This window comes from Pseudophryne corroboree, chromosome 2 (assembly GCF_028390025.1).
Source record: "Pseudophryne corroboree isolate aPseCor3 chromosome 2, aPseCor3.hap2, whole genome shotgun sequence".
NCBI lineage: Eukaryota > Metazoa > Chordata > Amphibia > Anura > Myobatrachidae > Pseudophryne > Pseudophryne corroboree.
This window is the reverse complement of record NC_086445.1, coordinates 1,020,559,107-1,020,582,945: the sequence shown is the minus strand read 5'-3', so window position 1 is coordinate 1,020,582,945 and position 23,839 is coordinate 1,020,559,107. Positions and strand designations below refer to the sequence as shown.

The window sequence follows — 23,839 nt, the reverse complement described above, 5'->3', positions numbered from 1 at the left end:
GAACAGACAGGGCGGCACAAGAAGCAGGAGTGCAATGGCAGAAGCTGCAAGGATTCTTCGCTGGGCAGAGAATCATGTGATAGCACTGTCAGCAGTGTTCATCCCGGGAGTGGACAACTGGGAAGCAGACTTCCTCAGCAGACACGATCTTCACCCGGGAGAGTGGGGACTTCATCCAGAAGTCTTCCACATGCTGGTAACCCGTTGGGAAAGACCAATGGTGGACATGATGGCGTCTCGCCTCAACAAAAAACTGGACAGGTATTGCGCCAGGTCAAGAGATCCGCAGGCAATAGCTGTGGACGCGCTGGTAACGCCTTGGGTGTACCAGTCGGTGTATGTGTTTCCTCCTCTGCCTCTCATACCAAAAGTATTGAGAATTATACGGCAAAGAGGCGTAAGAACGATACTAGTGGTTCCGGATTGGCCAAGAAGGACTTGGTACCCGGAACTTCAAGAGATGATCACGGAAGATCCGTGGCCTCTACCTCTACGGAGGGACTTGCTTCAGCAGGGTCCCTGTCTGTTTCAAGACTTACCGCGGCTGCGTTTGACGGCATGGCGGTTGAACGCCGGATCCTAAAGGAAAAAGGCATGCCGGAAGAAGTCATTCCTACTTTGATTAAAGCAAGGAAGGAAGTAACCGTGCAACATTATCACCGAATTTGGCGAAAATATGTTGCGTGGTGCGAAGATCGGAGTGCTCCGACGGAGGAATTTCAACTGGGTCGATTCCTACATTTCCTGCAATCAGGATTGTCAATGGGTCTCAAATTGGGATCTATTAAGGTTCAAATTTCGGCCCTGTCGATTTTCTTTCAAAAAGAATTGGCTTCAGTCCCTGAAGTCCAGACCTTTGTTAAGGGAGTGCTGCATATACAGCCTCCTGTGGTGCCTCCAGTGGCACCGTGGGATCTCAATGTGGTTTTGGACTTCCTAAAATCTCATTGGTTTGAACCACTAAAAAAGGTGGATTTGAAATATCTCACATGGAAAGTGACCATGCTTCTAGCCCTGGCTTCTGCCAGGAGAGTGTCAGAATTGGCAGCTTTATCTTACAAAAGCCCATATCTGATTTTCCATTCGGACAGGGCAGAACTGCGGACTCGTCCGCATTTTCTCCCTAAGGTGGTGTCAGCATTTCATCTGAACCAGCCTATTGTAGTGCCTGCGGCTACAAGTGACTTGGAGGACTCCAAGTTACTGGACGTTGTCAGAGCATTAAAAATATATATTGCAAGGACAGCTGGAGTCAGAAAATCTGACTCGTTGTTTATATTGTATGCACCCAACAAGATGGGTGCTCCTGCGTCTAAGCAGACGATTGCTCGTTGGATCTGTAGCACAATCCAACTTGCACATTCTGTGGCAGGCCTGCCACAGCCTAAATCTGTAAAGGCCCACTCCACAAGGAAGGTGGGCTCATCTTGGGCGGCTGCCCGAGGGGTCTCGGCATTACAACTTTGCCGAGCAGCTACGTGGTCAGGGGAGAACACGTTTGTAAAATTTTACAAATTTGATACTCTGGCTAAGGAGGACCTGGAGTTCTCTCATTCGGTGCTGCAGAGTCATCCGCACTCTCCCGCCCGTTTGGGAGCTTTGGTATAATCCCCATGGTCCTTTCAGGAACCCCAGCATCCACTAGGACGATAGAGAAAATAAGATTTTACTTACCGATAAATCTATTTCTCGGAGTCCGTAGTGGATGCTGGGCGCCCATCCCAAGTGCGGATTATCTGCATAAATTGTACATAGTTATTGTTAACTAATTCGGGTTATTGTTGAAGGAAGCCATCTTTCAGAGGCTCCGCTGTTATCATACTGTTAACTGGGTTTAGATCACAGGTTGTACGGTGTGATTGGTGTGGCTGGTATGAGTCTTACCCGGGATTCAAAATCCTCCCTTATTGTGTACGCTCGTCCGGGCACAGTACCTAACTGGAGTCTGGAGGAGGGTCATAGGGGGAGGAGCCAGTGCACACCACCTGATCGGAAAAAGCTTTACTTTTTGTGCCCTGTCTCCTGCGGAGCCGCTATTCCCCATGGTCCTTTCAGGAACCCCAGCATCCACTACGGACTCCGAGAAATAGATTTATCGGTAAGTAAAATCTTATTTTTTCCTGCCAGTATAAGTACGGACTGTGTGACGTGCCTACTTGGATGCGGTCACTCATATAATCCTCCACCATTCTATCAATGTTGAGAGAATCATATGCAGTGACAGTAGACGACATGTCCGTAATCGTTGTCAGGTCCTTCAGTCCGGACCAGATGTCAGCATCAGCAGTCGCTCCAGACTGCCCTGCATCACCGCCAGCGGGTGGGCTCGGAATTCTGAGCCTTTTCCTCGCACCCCCAGTTGCGGGAGAATGTGAAGGAGGAGATGTTGACAGGTCGCGTTCCGCTTGACTTGACAATTTTGTCACCAGCAGGTCTTTCAACCCCAGCAGACCTGTGTCTGCCGGAAAGAGAGATCCAAGGTAGGCTTTAAATCTAGGATCGAGCACGGTGGCCAAAATGTAGTGCTCTGATTTCAACAGATTGACCACCCGTGAATCCTTGTTAAGCGAATTAAGGGCTGCATCCACAAGTCCCACATGCCTAGCGGAATCGCTCCGTGTTAGCTCCTTCTTCAATGCCTCCAGCTTCTTCTGCAAAAGCCTGATGAGGGGAATGACCTGACTCAGGCTGGCAGTGTCTGAACTGACTTCACGTGTGGCAAGTTCAAAGGGCATCAGAACCTTGCACAACGTTGAAATCATTCTCCACTGCACTTGAGACAGGTGCATTCCATCTCCTATATCGTGCTCAATTGTATAGGCTTGAATGGCCTTTTGCTGCTCCTCCAACCTCTGAAGCATATAGAGGGTTGAATTCCACCTCGTTACCACTTCTTGCTTCAGATGATGGCAGGGCAGGTTCAGTAGTTTCTGGTGGTGCTCCAGTCTTCTGTACGTGGTGCCTGTACGCCGAAAGTGTCCCGCAATTTTTCTGGCCACCGACAGCATCTCTTGCACGCCCCTGTCGTTTTTTAAAAAATTCTGCACCACCAAATTCAAGGTATGTGCAAAACATGGGACGTGCTGGAATTTGCCCATATTTAATGCACACACAATATTGCTGGCGTTGTCCGATGCCACAAATCCACAGGAGAGTCCAATTGGGGTAAGCCATTCCGCGATGATCTTCCTCAGTTGCCGTAAGAGGTTTTCAGCTGTGTGCGTATTCTGGAAAGCGGTGATACAAAGCGTAGCCTGCCTAGGAAAGAGTTGGCGTTTGCGAGATGCTGCTACTGGTGCCGCCGCTGCTGTTCTTGCGGCGGGAGTCCATACATCTACCCAGTGGGCTGTCACAGTCATATAGTCCTGACCCTGCCCTGCTCCACTTGTCCACATGTCCGTGGTTAAGTGGACATTGGGTACAACTGCATTTTTTAGGACACTGGTGAGTCTTTTTCTGACGTCCGTGTACATTCTCGGTATCGCCTGCCTAGAGAAGTGGAACCTAGATGGTATTTGGTAACGGGGGCACACTGCCTCAATAAATTGTCTAGTTCCCTGTGAACTAACGGCGGATACCGGACGCACGTCTAACACCAACATAGTTGTCAAGGACTCAGTTATCCGCTTTGCAGTAGGATGACTGCTGTGATATTTCATCTTCCTCGCAAAGGACTGTTGAACAGTCAATTGCTTACTGGAAGTAGTACAAGTGGGCTTAAGACTTCCCCTCTGGGATGACCATCGACTCCCAGCGGCAACAACAGCAGCGCCAGCAGCAGTAGGCGTTACACGCAAGGATGCATCGGAGGAATCCCAGGCAGGAGAGGACTCGTCAGACTTGCCAGTGACATGGCCTGCAGGACTATTGGCATTCCTGGGGAAGGAGGAAATTGACACTGAGGGAGTTGGTGGGGTGGTTTGCGTGAGCTTGGTTACAAGAGGAAGGGATTTACTGGTCAGTGGACTGCTTCCGCTGTCACCCAAAGTTTTTGAACTTGTCACTGACTTATTATGAATGCGCTGCAGGTGACGTATAAGGGAGGATGTTCCGAGGTGGTTAACGTCCTTACCCCTACTTATTACAGCTTGACAAAGGGAACACACGGCTTGACACCTGTTGTCCGCATTTCTGGTGAAATACCTCCACACCGAAGAGCTGATTTTTTTGGTATTTTCACCTGGCATGTCAACGGCCATATTCCTCCCACGGACAACAGGTGTCTCCCCGGGTGCCTGACTTAAACAAACCACCTCACCATCAGAATCCTCCTGGTCAATTTCCTCCCCAGCGCCAGCAACACCCATATCCTCCTCATCCTGGTGTACTTCAACACTGACATCTTCAATCTGACTATCAGGAACTGGACTGCGGGTGCTCCTTCCAGCACTTGCAGGGGGCATGCAAATAGTGGAAGGCGCATGCTCTTCACGTCCAGTGTTGGGAAGGTCAGGCATCGCAAACGACACAATTGGACTCTCCTTGTGGATTTGGGATTTCAAAGAACGCACAGTTCTTTGCGGTGCTTTTGCCAGCTTGAGTCTTTTCAGTTTTCTAGCGAGAGGCTGAGTGCTTCCATCCTCATGTGAAGCTGAACCACTAGCCATGAACATAGGCCAGGGCCTCAGCCGTTCCTTGCCACTCCGTGTGGTAAATGGCATATTGGCAAGTTTACGCTTCTCCTCCGACAATTTTATTTTAGGTTTTGGAGTCCTTTTTTTTCTGATATTTGGTGTTTTGGATTTGACATGCTCTGTACTATGACATTGGGCATCGGCCTTGGCAGACGACGTTGCTGGCATTTCATCGTCTCGGCCATGACTAGTGGCAGCAGCTTCAGCACGAGGTGGAAGTGGATCTTGATCTTTCCCTAATTTTGGAACCTCAACTTTTTTGTTCTCCATATTTTATAGGCAGAACTAAAAGGCACCTCAGGTAAACAATGGAGATGGATGGATTGGATACTAGTATACAATTATGGACGGACTGCCACGGTTAGGTGGTATAAAAAAACCACGGTTAGGTGGTATATATTATAATAATAATACAATTATGGATGGACGGACTGCCTGCCGACTGCCGACACAGAGGTAGCCACAGCCGTGAACTACCGCACTGTACACTGGTTGATAAAGAGATAGTAGTATACTCGTAACAACTAGTATGACACTATGACGACGGTATAAAGAATGAAAAAAAAACCACGGTTAGGTGGTATATATTATAATAATAATACAATTATGGATGGACGGACTGCCTGCCGACTGCCGACACAGAGGTAGCCACAGCCGTGAACTACCGCACTGTACACTGGTTGATAAAGAGATAGTAGTATACTCGTAACAACTAGTATGACACTATGACGGTATAAAGAATGAAAAAAAAACCACGGTTAGGTGGTATATATTATAATAATAATACAATTATGGATGGACGGACTGCCTGCCGACTGCCGACACAGAGGTAGCCACAGCCGTGAACTACCGCACTGTACACTGGTTGATAAAGAGATAGTAGTATACTCGTAACAACTAGTATGACACTATGACGACGGTATAAAGAATGAAAAAAAAACCACGGTTAGGTGGTATATATTATAATAATAATACAATTATGGATGGACGGACTGCCTGCCGACTGCCGACACAGAGGTAGCCACAGCCGTGAACTACCGCACTGTACACTGGTTGATAAAGAGATAGTAGTATACTCGTAACAACTAGTATGACACTATGACGACGGTATAAAGAAAGAAAAAAAAATACCACGGTTAGGTGGTATATATTATAATAATAATACAATTATGGATGGACGGACTGCCTGCCGACTGCCGACACAGAGGTAGCCACAGCCGTGAACTACCGCACTGTACACTGGTTGATAAAGAGATAGTAGTATACTCGTAACAACTAGTATGACACTATGACGACGGTATAAAGAATGAAAAAAAAACCACGGTTAGGTGGTATATATTATAATAATAATACAATTATGGATGGACGGACTGCCTGCCGACTGCCGACACAGAGGTAGCCACAGCCGTGAACTACCGCACTGTACACTGGTTGATAAAGAGATAGTAGTATACTCGTAACAACTAGTATGACACTATGACGACGGTATAAAGAATGAAAAAAAAACCACGGTTAGGTGGTATATATTATAATAATAATACAATTATGGATGGACGGACTGCCTGCCGACTGCCGACACAGAGGTAGCCACAGCCGTGAACTACCGCACTGTACACTGGTTGATAAAGAGATAGTAGTATACTCGTAACAACTAGTATGACACTATGACGACGGTATAAAGAATGAAAAAAAAACCACGGTTAGGTGGTATATATTATAATAATAATACAATTATGGATGGACGGACTGCCTGCCGACTGCCGACACAGAGGTAGCCACAGCCGTGAACTACCGCACTGTACACTGGTTGATAAAGAGATAGTAGTATACTCGTAACAACTAGTATGACACTATGACGACGGTATAAAGAATGAAAAAAAAACCACGGTTAGGTGGTATATATTATAATAATAATACAATTATGGATGGACGGACTGCCTGCCGACTGCCGACACAGAGGTAGCCACAGCCGTGAACTACCGCACTGTACACTGGTTGATAAAGAGATAGTAGTATACTCGTAACAACTAGTATGACACTATGACGACGGTATAAAGAATGAAAAAAAAACCACGGTTAGGTGGTATATATTATAATAATAATACAATTATGGATGGACGGACTGCCTGCCGACTGCCGACACAGAGGTAGCCACAGCCGTGAACTACCGCACTGTACACTGGTTGATAAAGAGATAGTAGTATACTCGTAACAACTAGTATGACACTATGACGACGGTATAAAGAAAGAAAAAAAAATACCACGGTTAGGTGGTATATATTGTAATACAATTATGGATGGACGGACTGCCTGCCGAGTTCCGACTGCCGACACAGAGGTAGCCACAGCCGTGAACTACCGCACTGTACTGTGTCTGCTGCTAATATAGACTGGTTGATAAAGAGATAGTATACAATACATACAACAATATACTACTATACTGGTGGTCAGGCACTGGTCACCACTAGTCACACTGGCAGTGGCACTCCTGCAGCAAAAGTGTGCACTGTTTAATTTTAAATTAATATAATATTATGTACTCCTGGGGGCTCCTGCTATAACAACCTGCAGTGCTCCCCAGTCTCCCCCACAATTATTATAAGCTTTGCCTTTTATACATTGATGTGCAGCACACTGGGCTGAGCTGAGTGCACACAGACTGAGTCACACTGTGTGACTGGCTGCTGCTGTGTATCGTTTTTTTTCAGGCAGAGAACGGATATAGCAGAGAACGGATATATTATATTAAAATAAATAAAAGTTAACTAACAACAACTGCACTGGTCACTGTGGTAAACTCTGTCTGACTCTGCACAATCTCTCTCTCTCTTCTAATCTAATTTCTAATGGAGAGGACGCCAGCCACGTCCTCTCCCTATCAATCTCAATGCACGTGTGAAAATGGCGGCGACGCGCGGCTCCTTATATAGAATCCGAGTCTCGCGAGAATCCGACAGCGTCATGATGACGTTCGGGCGCGCTCGGGTTAACCGAGCAAGGCGGGAGGATCCGAGTCTGCTCGGACCCGTGAAAAAAACATGAAGTTCGTGCGGGTTCGGTTTCAGAGAAACCGAACCCGCTCATCTCTACTGGATGGGTGCAGATCAATGCTTCATTTTGGCTGCTGACCTATTATAATTCTAAATATTCAATAACATTTTACTTTACACGTCTAGACCTCGTCTTTTTTAACGCAAGTAACAACAGGTGTTAGGTCCATCTGCCGTTATGTGATTTTATGTTGCATGGTGCTGCCTTTGACCCTATTATTAAAACATTAACTGTTGCCTACATGAAATGTACCCTCATGATGGTGACCATGTGAGATACTGCTGCCTCATACCAGTATCTGATCCCGTTTGCACCTAGTTTGAATAACTTTCATATTTACTAAACTAATCTTAAAGTACTAGATTGTTTTCATCTGGGGTACTTTCTTCTGCCTACTATAGGTCACCGCTCAGTAACTCAAATAACATATATAAGGATGAGATTTGCATAAAGCGTGGAGAAGTGACACCATCCAACAGCACCAAGAAGAGTGACAGAGTGAGTTATTAGGATTATGTTGCTGTAGAGAAAGAACTGTCTGTTGTTCTCATCTCAGGGTTCTATTTTTCTCTGACGTCCTAGTGGATGCTGGGGACTCCGTAAGGACCATGGGGAATAGACGGCTCCGCAGGAGACTGGGCACATCTAAAGAAAGATTTAGGTCTATCTGGTGTGCACTGGCTCCTCCCCCTATGACCCTCCTCCAAGCCTCAGTTAGATTTCTGTGCCCGGCCGAGCTGGATGCACACTAGGGGCTCTCCTGAGCTCCTAGAAAGAAAGTATAGTTTAGGTTTTTTATTTTACAGTGAGACCTGCTGGCAACAGGCTCACTGCAGCGAGGGACTAAGGGGAGAAGAAGCGAACCTACCAAATGTGGTAGCTTGGGCTTCTTAGGCTACTGGACACCATTAGCTCCAGAGGGATCGCACACAGGACCCGACCTCGTCGTCCGTTCCCGGAGCCGCGCCGCCGTCCCCCTTACAGAGCCAGAAGCAAGAAGGTCCGGAAAATCGGCGGCTGAAGACTTCTGTCTTCTCCAAGGTAGCGCACAGCACTGCAGCTGTGCGCCATTGCTCCTCATGCACACCACACCCTTCGGTCACTGATGGGTGCAGGGCGCTGGGGGGGGGGGGCGCCCTGAGCAGCAATATTAACACCTTGGCTGGCAAAACGGACACCATATATAGCCCCAGGGGCTATATAGGTGTAAATTACCTCTGCCAGAATAACACAAAAAGCGGGAGAAAGCCCGCCGAAAAAGGGGCGGAGCCATCTCCCTCAGCACACTGGCGCCATTTTCCCTCACAGCTCCGCTGGAAGGATCGCTCCCTGGCTCTCCCCTGCAGTCCTGCACTACAGAAAGGGTAAAAAAGAGAGGGGGGGCACAAATTTAGGCGCAGTATAATATATATGCAGCTATAAGGGAAAACACTCTTTATAGGTGATATCCCTGTGGTATATAGCGCTCTGGTGTGTGCTGGCATACTCTCCCTCTGTCTCCCCAAAGGGCTTTGTGGGGTCCTGTCCTCTGTCAGAGCATTCCCTGTGTGTGTGCTGTGTGTCGATACCGCTGTGTCGACATGTATGATGAGGAAAATGATGTGGAGGCAGAGCAAATGCCTGTAAATGTGTTGTCACCCCCTGAGGGGTCGACACCTGTGTGGATGGACTTATGGAAGGAATTACGTGACAGTGTCAGCTCCTTACATAAAAGGTTTGACGACATAGGACAGCCGGCTACTCAGCTTGTGACTGTTCCAGCGTCTCAAATGTCATCAGGGGCTTTAAAACGCCCGCTACCTCAGATGGCAGACACAGATGTCGACACGGATACCGACTCCAGTGTCGACGACGATGAGACTAGTGTACCCTCCAATAGGTCCACCCGTTACATGATTGAGGCAATGAAAAATGTATTAACACCACAAAAAAAAAAAAAGGGTATTATGTTCGGTGAGAAAAAACTACCAGTAGTTTTTCCTGCATCTGAGGAATTAAATGAGGTGTGTGAGGAAGCCTGGACTTCCCCCGATAAGAAATTGATAATTTCTAAACGGTTATTGGCAGCGTACCCTTTCCCGCCAGAGGATAGGTCACGTTGGGAAACGTTCCCTAGGGTAGATAAAGCGCTTGCACGTTTATCAAAACAGGTGGCACTACCGTCTCTGGATACGGCCGCCCTAAAGGATCCTGCTGATAGAAAGCAGGAGGCTACCCTAAAAGCTATATATACACACACGGGCATTATATTGCGACCAGCGATTGCATCAGCATGGATGTGCAGTGCTGCTGCTGCGTGGTCAGATTCCCTGTCGGATAATATTGTTACCCTGGATAGGGACACTATTTTGCTGACAGTAGAGCATATAAAGGACGCTGTCTTATACATGCGTGATGCACAGAGGGATATTTGCCGGCTGGCATCAAAAATAAGCGCAATGTCCATTGCCGCCAGAAGGGGGTTATGGACTCGGCAGTGGTCAGGTGATGCCGATTCAAAAAGGCACATGGAAGTTTTGCCTTATAAGGGGGTGGAACTGTTTGGGGATGGTCTTTCAGACCTCGTTTCCACAGCTACGGCTGGGAAATCGACATTTTTGCCACAGGCTACCCCACAGCAAAAGAAGGCACTGTATTATCAAGTACAGTCCTTTTGGCCCCATAAACACAAGAGGGCTCGAGGCGCATCCTTTCTGCCGAGAGGCAAAGGTAGAGGGAAAAAGCTGCAGCATACAGCCAGTTCCCAAGAGCAAAAGTCCTCCCCCGCGTCCGGTAAGTCCACAGCAGGACGCTGGGGCTTCACAGGCGGATCCGGGTACGGTGGGGGCCCGTCTCAGAAATTTCAGCACACAGTGGGCTCTCTCACAGGTGGATCCCTGGGCCCTTCAAGTAGTATCTCAGGGGTACAGGCTGGAATTCGAGACTCCCCCCCCCCCCCCCCCCCCCCCCCCCCGCCGTTTTCTAAAATCTGCCTTACCAGCAACTCCCTCTGCCAGGGAGGCAGTGTTGGTGGCTATCCAAAAACTGTATTCACAGCAAGTGATTGTCAAGGTACCCCTCCTTCAGCAAGGGAAGGGTTACTATTCCACAATGTTTGTGGTACCGAAACCGGACAGTTCGGTGAGACCCATCTTAAATTTAAAATCCTTGAACACTTATATCAAAAGGTTCAAGTTCAAGATGGAATCGCTCAGGGCGGTTATTGCGAGCCTGGACGAGGGGGATTACATGGTCTCCCTGGACATCAAGGATGCGTACCTGCATGTCCCCGTTTACCCTCCTCACCAGGAGTACCTCAGATTTGTGGTACAGGACTGTCACTATCAGTTCCAGACGCTGCCGTTTGGGTTATCCACGGCACCGAGGGTCTTTACCAAGGTAATTGCCGAAATGATGATACTCCTTCGCAAGAAGGGAGTTTTAATTATCCCGTACTTGGACGATCTCCTGATAAAGGCGAGGTCCAAGGAACAGTTGGTAGTGGGGGTAGCACTTTCTCGGGAAGTGCTCCAACAGCACGGCTGGATTCTCAATATTCCAAAGTCACAGCTGGTCCCGACGACACGTTTTCTGTTCCTGGGAATGATTCTGGACACAGACCAGAAAAAAGTGTTTCTTCCAGTGGAAAAAGCCGAGGAGTTGTCATCTCTAGTCAGAGACCTCCTAAAGCCGGGACAGGTGTCGGTACATCAATGCACACGAGTCCTGGGAAAAATGGTAGCTTCGTACGAAGCGATTCCATTCGGAAGGTTCCACGCAAGGACTTTCCAGTGGGACCTGTTGGACAAATGGTCCGGGTCCCATCTCCAGATGCAACAGCGGATAACCCTGTCGGCAAGGACCAGGGTGTCGCTGCTGTGGTGGCTACAGAGGGCTCATCTACTAGAGGGCCGCAGATTCGGAATACAGGACTGGGTCCTGGTGACCACGGATGCCAGCCTTCGGGGCTGGGGCGCAGTCACACAGGGAAGAAATTTCCAAGGACTGTGGTCAAATCAGGAGATTTCGCGTCACATAAATATTCTAGAGCTAAGGGCCATTTACAATGCCCTAAGCCAAGCAAGGCCCCTGCTTCAGAACCAGCCGGTACTGATCCAATCAGACAACATCACGGCGGTCGCCCATGTAAACAGACAGGGCGGCACAAGAAGCAGGAGGGCAATGGCAGAAGCCACAAGGATTCTCCGATGGGCGGAAAATCATGTGTTAGCACTAACAGCAGTGTTCATTCCGGGAGTGGACAACTGGGAAGCAGACTTCCTCAGCAGGCACGACCTCCACCCGGGAGAATGGGGACTTCATCCAGAAGTCTTCCAAATGCTGGTAAACCGGTGGGAAAGACCACAGGTGGACATGAAGGCGTCCCGCCTCAACAAAAAGCTAAAAAGATATTGCGCCAGGTCAAGGGACCCTCAGGCGATCGCTGTGGACGCTCTAGTAACACCGTGGGTGTACCAGTCGGTTTATGTGTTTCCTCATCTGCCTCTCATTCCCAAGGTACTGCGAAAAGGGCATTCCGGAGGAAGTCATCCCTACCCTGATCAAAGCCAGGAAGGATGTCACTGCAAAACATTATCACCGCATTTGGCGGAAATATGTTGCTTGGTGTGAGGCCAGGAAGGCCCCAACGGAGGAATTTCAACTGGGTCGATCCCTGCATTTCCTGCAAGCAGGGGTGACGTTGGGCCTCAAATTTGGGTCCATTAAGGTCCAGATTTCGGCCCTGTCGATTTTCTTCCAGAAAGAACTGGCTTCACTGCCTGAAGTTCAGACTTTTGTCAAAGGAGTTCTGCGTATTCAGCCTCCTTTTGTGCCCCCAGTGGCACCTTGGGATCTCAATGTGGTTTTGGAGTTCCTGAAATCACATTGGTTTGAACCACTTAAGACTGTGGATTTCAAATATCTCACGTGGAAAGTGGTCATGCTGTTGGCTCTGGCTTCGGCCAGGCGTGTGTCAGAATTGGCGGCTTTGTCCTATAAAAGCCCTTATCTGATTTTCCATATGGATAGGGCAGAGTTGAGGACTCGTCCTCAGTTTCTCCCGAAGGTGGTATCAGCGTTTCACTTGAACCAGCCTATTGTGGTGCCTGCGGCTACTAGGAACTTGGAGGATTCCAAGTTACTGGACGTAGTCAGGGCCCTGAAAATTTATGTTTCCAGGACGGCTGGAGTCAGGAAAACTGACTCGCTGTTTATCCTGTATGCACCCAACAAACTGGGTGCTCCTGCTTCTAAGCAAACTATCGCGCGCTGGATTTGTAGCACTATTCAGCTGGCGCATTCTGCGGTGGGACTACCGCAGCCTAAATCTGTAAAAGCCCATTCCACAAGGAAGGTGGGCTCATCTTGGGCGGCTGCCCGAGGGGTCTCGGCTTTACAACTTTGCCGAGCTGCTACTTGGTCAGGGGCAAACACGTTTGCAAAATTCTACAAATTTGATACCCTGGCTGAGGAGGACCTGGAGTTCTCTCATTCGGTGTTGCAGAGTCGTCCGCACTCTCCCGCCCGTTTGGGAGCTTTGGTATAATCCCCATGGTCCTTACGGAGTCCCCAGCATCCACTAGGACGTCAGAGAAAATAAGAATTTACTCACCGGTAATTCTATTTCTCGTAGTCCGTAGTGGATGCTAGGCGCCCATCCCAAGTGCGGATTGTCTGCAATACTTGTAAATAGTTTTGTTACACAAATCGGGTTGTTATTGCGAGCCATCTGTTCAGAGGCTCCGTTGTTATCATACTGTTAACCGGGGTTCCTATCACGAGTTATATGGTGTGATTGGTGTGGCTGGTATGAGTCTTACCCGGGATTCAAAATTCTTCCTTATTGTGTCAGCTCTTCTGGGCACAGTGTCCTAACTGAGGCTTGGAGGAGGGTCATAGGGGGAGGAGCCAGTGCACACCAGATAGACCTAAATCTTTCTTTAGATGTGCCCAGTCTCCTGCGGAGCCATCTATTCCTCATGGTCCTTACGGAGTCCCCAGCATCCACTACGGACTACGAGAAATAGAATTACCGGTGAGTAAATTCTTATTTTTTTAAGTATATAAATTGAACTCTTACCTACACAGGTGCGGCCATGGGAATGTACACACTACAGTGGACATACAGTAGTGCTTGAAAGTTTGTGAACCCTTCAGAATTTTCTGTATTTCTGCTGAAATTTTGGCCTAAAACTACTTCAGATGTTCCCACAAGTCCTAAAAGTAGATAAATAGAACCAAATCAAAGAAATTACAAAATAAAATTAGACGTGATAAAAAAAATTATTGTGGAAAATGCTCCAATATAACATATCTGTGAGTGTCAAAAGTATGTGACCCTTTGCTTTCAGTAACTGGTATGACGCCTTTGTATAGCAATAACTGCATGTAAACGTTTCTGGTAATTGTTGATTAGTCCTGAACATCTGCTTGGATGAATTTAACCCCATTCCTACAAAACAGCTTCAACCCTGTTATGTTGGTGGGTTTCCTCCCATGAACTGTTCACTTCAGGTCCTTTCACAACATTTCGATTGGATTAAGGTCAGGACTTTGACTTGGCCATTCCAAAACTTTACATTTATTCTTTTTTAACCATTTTTTGGTGGAATGACGTGTGCTTTGGGTCGTTGTCTTGCTGCATGACCCACGTTCTCTAGAGATGCAGCTCATGGACAGATGTCCTGGCATTTTCCTTTGGAATATTCTGGTATAATTCAAAATTAATTGTCCCATGAATGATGGCAAATCATCCTTGGCCAGATGCAGAAAAACAGGCCTAAACCATGATACCACCACCACCGTGTTTCACAGATGGTATGGGGCTTTCATGCTGGAATGTAGTGTTCTCCTTTCTCCAAACATAATGCTTCTCATTTGCTGTAATCCAAAAAGATCTAGTTTGGACTAATCTGTCCAAAAGTATTGTTCCAATTACTTTCGGACTTGTCCAAGAAATCTTTAGCAAACTGCAGATGGGCAGCAATGTTCTTTTTGGAGAGCAGTGACTTTCTTCTTGCAATCCTGCCATGTACACCATTGTTGTTCAGTGTCCTCCTGATGGTGGACTCATAAACATTAGCTAATGTGAGAAAGTCCTTCAGTTGTTTAGAGGTTACCTTGGGTTCCTTTGTGACCTTGCTCTTGGTGTGATCTTTGTTGGTCGACCACTCCTGGGGAGGGTAATATTGGTCTGGAATTTCCTCCATTTGTAGACAATCTGACTGTTGATTGGTGGAGTCCAAACTCTTTAGAGATGGTTTGTAACCTTTTCCAGCCTGATGAGCATCCACAGCTCTTCTGAGATCCTCAGAAATCTCATGTGTTCATGGCATGATACAATTCCACAAACGTGTTATGAACATCAGACTTTGATAGATTCCTGTTCTTTTAAAAGACAGGTTGTCCCCTCACACCTGGCTGTCATTGCATAGATTGAAAATACCTGACTCTAATTTCACCTTCAAAATATCTGCTAAGCCTAAAGGGTCACATACTTTTGCCACTCACAGATATGTGATATTGGATCATTTCCTCAATAAAAAGAGCAAGTCTAATTTTTTTGGTCTCATTAGTTTGAGTTAGTTCTCTTTTTAGGACTTGTGTGAAAATCTGAGGTAGTCTTAGGCCAAATTGAAATATAGAAAATTCTGAAGGGTTAACAAACTTTCACGTACCACTGTAGATCACAGTATGAATACATCTTAGTGCGTAGATTTGCACAAGAGCTCCTAGAGTCCCTCCAGTTGTGTGGCACCAGGTGGGCTGACTGGTAGAGAATGACAGGATTAGAGGTTTTGTGGGAGAAGCAGCCATACATTGGGAGGGGTGGTGGATGCAAATTGTTTTGTTTTGGAACACATATAATTGTAATTGTATCAAGTGTGTAATTATGTGAGTCTCAGGGACCAAACATTTAAAAAACGTAAGGTCCTATTTCAATGTTTCTGGGTCCCAACATAATTTATGGTTTTTACTTGCCCACATGCCACTTAAATGCCACTCAGTCCTCCTGACATGCTCCTCAAACCTCCCCACATACCGTCGGACCTCCTCAAATGTCAAGAGACTTCTCCACATGCACCTTAAATGACCCCCAAATCTCCCCATATGCCATGAGATCTCCCCATGTGTCCCATAAATTCCTCTTATCCCCACATGCCCTGTAAATGCCCCCCAGACCTCCCCACATGTCATCAGACTTCCCCACATGCCACATAAATGCCCCTCAAACCTCCCCACAAGTCAACAGACTTCCCTACATGACACGTAAATGCCTCTCAGACCTTTCCACGTGTCAACAGACTTCCCCACATTCCCTGAAAATGCCCCTCGGACCTCACCACATGTCATCAGACTTCCCCATGTGCCACGTAAATGACCCTCAGACCTCACCACATTTCATCAGACTTTCCCATGTGCCAGGTAAATGCCCCAGACCTCCCCACATGTCATCAGACTTCCCCACATGCCGTGTAAATGCCCCTGGGACCTCCTGACATGCTCCTCAGACCTCCCCACATCCCATCAGACCTCTCCACATGTCATCAGACTTCCTATCATGTCCTGTAAATGCCCCTCAGACCTCTCCACATATCAGACTTCCCCACGTGGCATGTAAATGCTCCTCAGACCTCCCCACATGTCACCAAACTTCACCACATGCAATGTTAATGTCCCCAGTCCTCCCTGCATGTCATCAGACTTCCCCACATGCCATATAAATGCCCCCAGACCTCCCCACATGTCATTAGACTTCTCAACATGCCCCGTAAATGCCCCTCAAATGGTGAACTGGCCACATGTCATCAGACTTCCCCACATGCCACTTAAATGCCCCCAGACCTCCCCACGTATCAGACTTCCCCTTATTTCCTGTAAATGCCCCTCAGACCTCGCCACATGACATCAGATTTCCCCACTTGCCCCGTAAATACCCCTTAGACTTCTCTGCATATCATCAAGACTTCCCCTTAAGTGTCCATCAGATTTCCTCACTTGCCATTCTATGGGTGAGATTCAAATGATATATCACGCCCAATTTCCTTTCTAAAATAATCTCCGTTATCGCGCATATTGCGTCCATAGTAATCAGGTTTAGCTGTGTAAAGGGTTGGGTGCCTCGCTACTGCGGGGGTAGCGAGCTGAAATAATGATACAACGTCCCTGAGGGCAGAAACAGAACGGGTGTGGAAAGGGGTGAAAATAATTGAATCCCACCCTAGCATAATCATAACCTGGTGCTTGGCGCACCCTGCCGCTAGCATAATCATAACCTGGTGCTTGGCGCACCCTGCCACTCGCATAATCATAACCTGGTGCTTGGCGCCCCCTGCCGCTAGCATAATAATAACCTGGTGTTTGGCGCACGCTGCTGCTAGCATAATCGTGACCTGGTGCTTGGCGCCCCCTGCCGCTAGCATAATCATTACCTGGTGTTTGGCGCACGCTGCTGCTAGCATAATCATTACCTGGTGCTTGGCGCACCCTGCCGCTAGCATAATCATTACCTGGTGCTTGGCGCACCCTGCCGCTAGCATAATCATAACCTGGTGCTTGGCGCACGCTGCTGCTAGCATAATCATAACCTGGTGCTTGGCGTACCCTGCCGCTAGCATAATCATAACCTGGGGCTTGGCGCACCCTTCCGCTAGCATAATCGTGACCTGGTGCTTGGCATACCCTGCCGCTAGCACAATCATAACCTGGTGCTTGGCGCACGCTGCTGCTAGCATAATCGTGACCTGGTGCTTGGCGCTCCCTGCCGCTAGCATAATTATAACCTGGTGCTTGGCGCCCCCTGCTGCTAGTATAATCATAACCTGGTGCTTGGCGCACCCTGCCGCTAGCATAATCATAAACTGGTGCTTGGCGCACCCTGCCGCTAGCATAATCATAACCTGGTGCTTGGCGCACCCTGCCGCTAGCATAATCATAACCTGGTGCTTGGCGCACGCTGCTGCTAGCATAATCATTACCTGGTGCTTGGCGCACGCTGCTGCTAGCATAATCATAACCTGGTGCTTGGCGCACCCTGCCGCTAGCATAATCATTACCTGGTGCTTGGCGCACGCTGCTGCTAGCATAATCATAACCTGGTGCTTGGCGCCCCCTGCTGCTAGCATAATCATAACCTGGTGCTTGGCGCACACTGCTGCTAGTATAATCATAACCTGGTGCTTGGCATACCCTGCCGCTAGCATAATCATAACCTGGTGCTTGGCGCACCCTGCCGCTAGCATAATCATAACCTGGTGCTTGGCGCACCCTGCCGCTAGCATAATCGTGACCTGTGCTTGGTGCACGCTGCCGCTAGCATAATCATAACCTGGTGCTTGGCGCACCCTGCCGCTAGCATAATCATAACCTGGTGCTTGGCGCACACTGCTGCTAGTATAATCATAACCTGGTGCTTGGCGCACCCTGCCGCTAGCATAATCATAACCTGGTGCTTGGCGCACACTGCCGCTAGCATAATCGTGACCTGGTGCTTGGCTTACCCTGCCGCTAGCATAATCATAACCTGATGCTTGGCGCCCCCTGCCGCTAGCATAATCATAACCTGATGCTTGGCGCCCCCTGCCGCTAGCATAATCATAACCTGGTGCTTGGCGCCCCCTGCCACTAGCATAATCATAACCTGGTGCTTGGCATAGCCTGCTGCTAGCATAATCCTAACCTGGTGCTTGGCGCACCCTGCCGCTAGCATAATCATAACCTGGTGCTTGGCACACCCTGCTGCTAGCATAATCATAACCTGGTGCTTGGCGCACCCTGCTGCTAGCATAATCATAACCTGGTGCTTGGCGCCCCCTGCCGCTAGCATAATCATAACCTGATGCTTGGCGCCCCCTGCCGCTAGCATAATCATAACCTGATGCTTGGCGCCCCCTGCCGCTAGCATAATCATAACCTGATGCTTGGCGCCCCCTGCCGCTAGCATAATCATAACCTGATGCTTGGCGCCCCCTGCCGCTAGCATAATCATAACCTGGTGCTTGGCGCCCCCTGCCACTAGCATAATCATAACCTGGTGCTTGGCATAGCCTGCTGCTAGCATAATCCTAACCTGGTGCTTGGCGCACCCTGCCGCTAGCATAATCATAACCTGGTGCTTGGCACACCCTGCTGCTAGCATAATCATAACCTGGTGCTTGGCGCACCCTGCCGCTAGCATAATCATAACCTGGTGCTTGGCGCACCCTGCCGCTAGCATAATCATAACCTGGTGCTTGGCACACCCTGCTGCTAGCATAATCATAACCTGGTGCTTGGCGCACCCAGCCGCTAGCATAATCATAACCTGGTGCTTTGGGTACCCTGCCGCTAGCATAATCATAACCTGGTGCTTGGCGCACCCTGCCGCTAGCATAATCATAACCTGGTGCTTGGCATACCCTGCCGCTAGCATAATCATAACCTGGTGCTTGGCGCCTCCTGCCGCTAGCATAATCATAACCTGGTGCTTGGCGCACCCTGCCGCTAGCATAATCATAACCTGGTGCTTGGCGCACCCTGCCGCTAGCATAATCATAACCTGGTGCTTGGGGCACCCTGCCACTAGCATAATCATAGCCTGGGTGCCACAGTTCATCCAGATTTACACATGTCCCCAGCACCACACTCCCCAACTTGTAGTAGGCTTTTCTCAATCACCGGGCCCAGCACTTTGCTCCAGGAGCGGCCATTCTGCATTAGTGGGTCATCATATGCTCCAGCATCCTGTGGGACGTGGACTGTTTGTGGGGACTCCCACAGCTATTTCTGAGTAAAAGATGCAATACGGTAAATGTAATGCTACCACTGCATGATAAAGCAAATAGCCAGTCTCCTACTTTGCCTTCACCTCGTAGGGCTCCGGTGTTCACCCTGTACCCCTTGTGCATGAGTCTTTAGTGAGCATGAATGGAAATTAGGGCTTCCCAGTTGTTTTACAGGCCACAGTTGCGAGTATCATATTATTGGGATTTTTGTTTCATTTTATTATAGTAAAATAATAATTAAGAAAACATTAACAATCCTCCCTGCATCCAGATGACTAGTTCACTCTAAGTGCATTTATATACAAAGTGGAAAGTGAGCTACACTGATAACGCGCATTAGCATACAGTAGTAAATCGGGCTTCTGCGGCTACAGACACTTTACAGGCGACTCAGAATAAGCCCCACTATAGGGTGATTACCATATATATCCGGTAGGCAGAGCCGGCCCTAACCAATATGATGCCCTAGGCAAGATTTTGACTGGTGCCCCCTAGCACCACCGCTAGTTCTGCAGGAGATGATGGCATGAGTCAGCTGGCAGCTCTGCTAACATCGGGCGCCTATTGTTTATGAAAATGCATTTTATTTGCATTGCTATGTGGCTAGGATGCACAAACAGCGTATGCTGATTAAAATGATATGCTGTATCTGCATATGAAATGTACATTACAGTGATTTCCAGGAATACACTGCAACGTAGCATTTTGTATGCAGATAAAGCCTCAGTTACACACAGAATATAGGCATGGCACATATAATTTTAATCAGCATAAGCTGCTGGTGCCCCTAAGCACACCAAATGCCCTAGGCATTTGCCTAGTTTGCCTATGCCTAGGGCCGGCTCTGCCTGTAGGGCTCTCACTGTGTGAACTCTGTATATTTGTTTCAGCATTGTAAATAGAATGATTCTTCTGATTTTCAGTCAGACCAAGGAAGCTCGGTGACAAAAAGGAATCCGTCCAGCATCAGAAAAGAGAACATCCAAAACATCCAAAGGAGACTAGACTATAACGGTCTTTGAAAGGTCCCGGTTGGTCCGCGGTCTGCTGGGGCCATATGTCAGAAAGCGACTTCTGCCGTCCTGACGCGGGGAGAGGCGAGACCCAATTCTCTGGTTTACATTATCAGGAACCTATTCTATAAATGTGACTGGATAAATGACCGGGCAGCATGTCCGCCCCCATCGCTGGACGACCTTTGCAGCTGGGTCTGATGCCGACACAGATTCCATGGAGCGCCTTAACTAGAAAAGTGCTGCATCAGATTAAGAAGTTATTATGCTCATACCTGTATTATAATAGGTATATTTATATGTATATAGCTGTATATACTTGTGTGTGTGCTTTTATGTTATCCACTGTTGACTTGCTGGTGTGCTTGTCTATGCTGGCCTTCTGTATCGTGATGTCCTGCAATAACATTCTGTACCATGTATGATGTATTATATGATGAATTGGAATACCAAGTGATATATTTTTGTAAATTTGATGTAATACTACGTGATGAGCCATTTTTTAAATTAAATTTATAATTTTTTTATTTGCTACAATATTTCTTTAAACAAACCAGAGACAGGGGTCTTTATGGTAAGCCTGGGAGAGAGAAAAAGTGGACGGAGCTAAAGTATGGGCCAATCAGCTCCAAAAAATGACAGTTAAGAGCTGATATGCTGGTATTTATCTTTGTCCACTTAATCTATTTCCAAGGCTTAGTACATACAGTAGACCCTGCAGTGATGTATTTAAAGCCCACAATTATCCAGATACTAAGTAGAAAGCACTACGTATATGACATCAAGATGGGATCGCAGCAGAATCGCTAATTGGGGGTCACGCACACGCAATGTGATCGCAGCGCATGATGGAGATGGAGGATAATCTGCTGATCTGCCATTTTGCAACTGAAGCTGAATAAGGCCCTGTATGCAATACAGGGGGGCACTGTGGGGCATATTGGGGAGGAAGGGGGGTTGGTGTTGCATACAGGCAGGGGGTCTACTAAGATATCCCGGCTGTCGGGACCCCGGTGCCCAGCATACTGGCGCCGGACTCACAACCGCCGGAATATCGGCAGTGGGGCAAGTGCAAATAAGGCCCTTGCGGGCTTGCTACACTTGCCACGCTGAGGGCACGGTGGCGAGCCACACTATTTATTCTCCCTCCAAGGGTTGTCGTGGATGCCCCAAGAGGGAGAATAGTTGTTGGTATTCCGGCGCCGGTATGCTGAGCGGGAATATGCTGGAAGGAATTGTGGGGTATACAGTGGGCATATTGGGAGGGATCAGTGTCTGTCTGTCTGTCTGTCTCCTCCTTTTCATGTCCCGGTGGCTCCTATTTGTGGCATAGAGCACATAATGGCATGATGTCACTCCAGTGCAGTGAATAGAAGCAAGCACTGTGTGCAGAAGACAAGATGAAGGTGAGAGGGGTCTGGGGTAGAGTAACGGGGGTGAGTGGCTGGAGGAACACAGGTTTAGAACAATATTTCTCTAACGTCCTAAGTGGATGCTGGGGACTCCGTAAGGACCATGGGGAATAGCGGCTCCGCAGGAGACTGGGCACATCTAAAGAAAGCTTTAGGACTATCTGGTGTGCACTGGCTCCTCCCCCTATGACCCTCCTCCAAGCCTCAGTTAGATCTCTGTGCCCGAACGAGAAGGGTGCACACTAGGGGCTCTCCTGAGCTTCTTAGTGAAAGTTTTAGATTAGGTTTTTTATTTTCAGTGAGACCTGCTGGCAACAGGCTCACTGCATCGAGGGACTAAGGGGAGAAGAAGCGAACTCACCTGCGTGCAGAGTGGATTGGGCTTCTTGGCTACTGGACATTAGCTCCAGAGGGACGATCACAGGCCCAGCCTGGATGGGTCCCAGAGCCGCGCCGCCGGCCCCCTTACAGAGCCAGAAGGCAGAAGAGGTCCGGAAAATCGGCGGCAGAAGACGTCCTGTCTTCAACAAGGTAGCGCACAGCACTGCAGCTGTGCGCCATTGCTCTCAGCACACTTCACACTTCGGTCACTGAGGGTGCAGGGCGCTGGGGGGGGGGCGCCCTGAGACGCAATAAAAACACCTTGGATGGCAAAAAAAATGCATCACATATAGCTCCTGGGCTATATGGATGCATTTAACCCCTGCCAGAATCCATAAAAAAAGCAGGAGAAAAGTCCGCAAAAAAGGGGCGGAGCCTATCTCCTCAGCACACTGGCGCCATTTTCCCTCACAGCTCCGTTGGAGGGAAGCTCCCTGTCTCTCCCCTGCAGTCACTACACTACAGAAAGGGTTAAAAAAAAGAGGGGGGGGGGGCACTAATTAGGCGCAGTATTAACTATACAGCAGCTATAAGGGGAAAAACACTTATATAAGGTTATCCCTGTATATATATATAGCGCTCTGGTGTGTGCTGGCAAACTCTCCCTCTGTCTCCCCAAAGGGCTAGTGGGGTCCTGTCCTCTATCAGAGCATTCCCTGTGTGTGTGCTGTATGTCGATACTTTTGTGTCGACATGTATGAGGAGAAAAATGATGTGGAGACGGAGCAGATTGCCTGTAATAGTGATGTCACCCCCTAGGGGGTCGACACCTGAGTGGATGAACTGTTGGAAGGAATTACGTGACAGTGTCAGCTCTGTATAAAAGACAGTGGTTGACATGAGACAGCCGGCTACTCAGCTTGTGCCTGTCCAGACGTCTCATAGGCCGTCAGGGGCTCTAAAGCGCCCGTTACCTCAGATGGCAGATATAGACGCCGACACGGATACTGACTCCAGTGTCGACGGTGAAGAGACGAATGTGACTTCCAGTAGGGCCACACGTTACATGATTGAGGCAATGAAAAATGTTTTACACATTTCTGATAATACGAGTACCACCAAAAAAGGGGTATTATGTTCGGTGAGGAAAAACTACCTGTAGTTTTCCTGAATCTGAGAAATTAAATGAGGTGTGTGATGATGCGTGGGTTTCCCCCGATAACAACTGATAATTTCTAAAATGTTATTGGCATTATATCCTTTCCCGCCAGAGGTTAGGGTGCGTTGGGAAACACCCCCTAGGGTGGATAAAGCGCTCACACGCTTGTAAGGGCTCTACCTTCGCCTGAGATGGCCGCCCTTAAGGATCCTGCTGATAGAAAGCAGGAGGGTATCCTAAAAGGTATTTACACACATACTGGTGTTATACTGCGACCAGCAATCGCCTCAGCCTGGATGTGCAGTGCTGGGTTGGCGTGGTCGGATTCCCTGACTGAAAATATTGATACCCTAGATAGGGACAGTATATTTTTGCCTATAGAGCATTTAAAAGATGCATTTCTATATATGCGTGATGCACAGCGGAATATTTGCCGACTGGCATCAAGTCTAAGCGCGTTGTCCATTTCTACCAGTAGAGGGTTATGGACACGTCAGTGGTCAGG

At 48.2% G+C, this 23,839-nt stretch overlaps 1 protein-coding gene across 2 annotated transcripts in view; it reads left to right on the top strand.

Moving 5' to 3' along the window:
- Positions 1-20,959, top strand: part of LOC134988164 (uncharacterized) — a 53,352-nt gene extending 32,393 nt beyond the window's left edge. For both annotated transcript variants that reach the window (XM_063950528.1, XM_063950527.1), the window contains 2 exons: positions 8,087-8,183; positions 20,353-20,959. In XM_063950528.1, the coding sequence (XP_063806598.1) occupies positions 8,087-8,183; positions 20,353-20,451 (196 nt within the window). In that variant the 3' untranslated portion in view covers positions 20,452-20,959. The remainder of the gene's footprint in view (positions 1-8,086; positions 8,184-20,352) is intronic.
- The last annotated feature ends 2,880 nt before the right edge of the window (positions 20,960-23,839 follow it).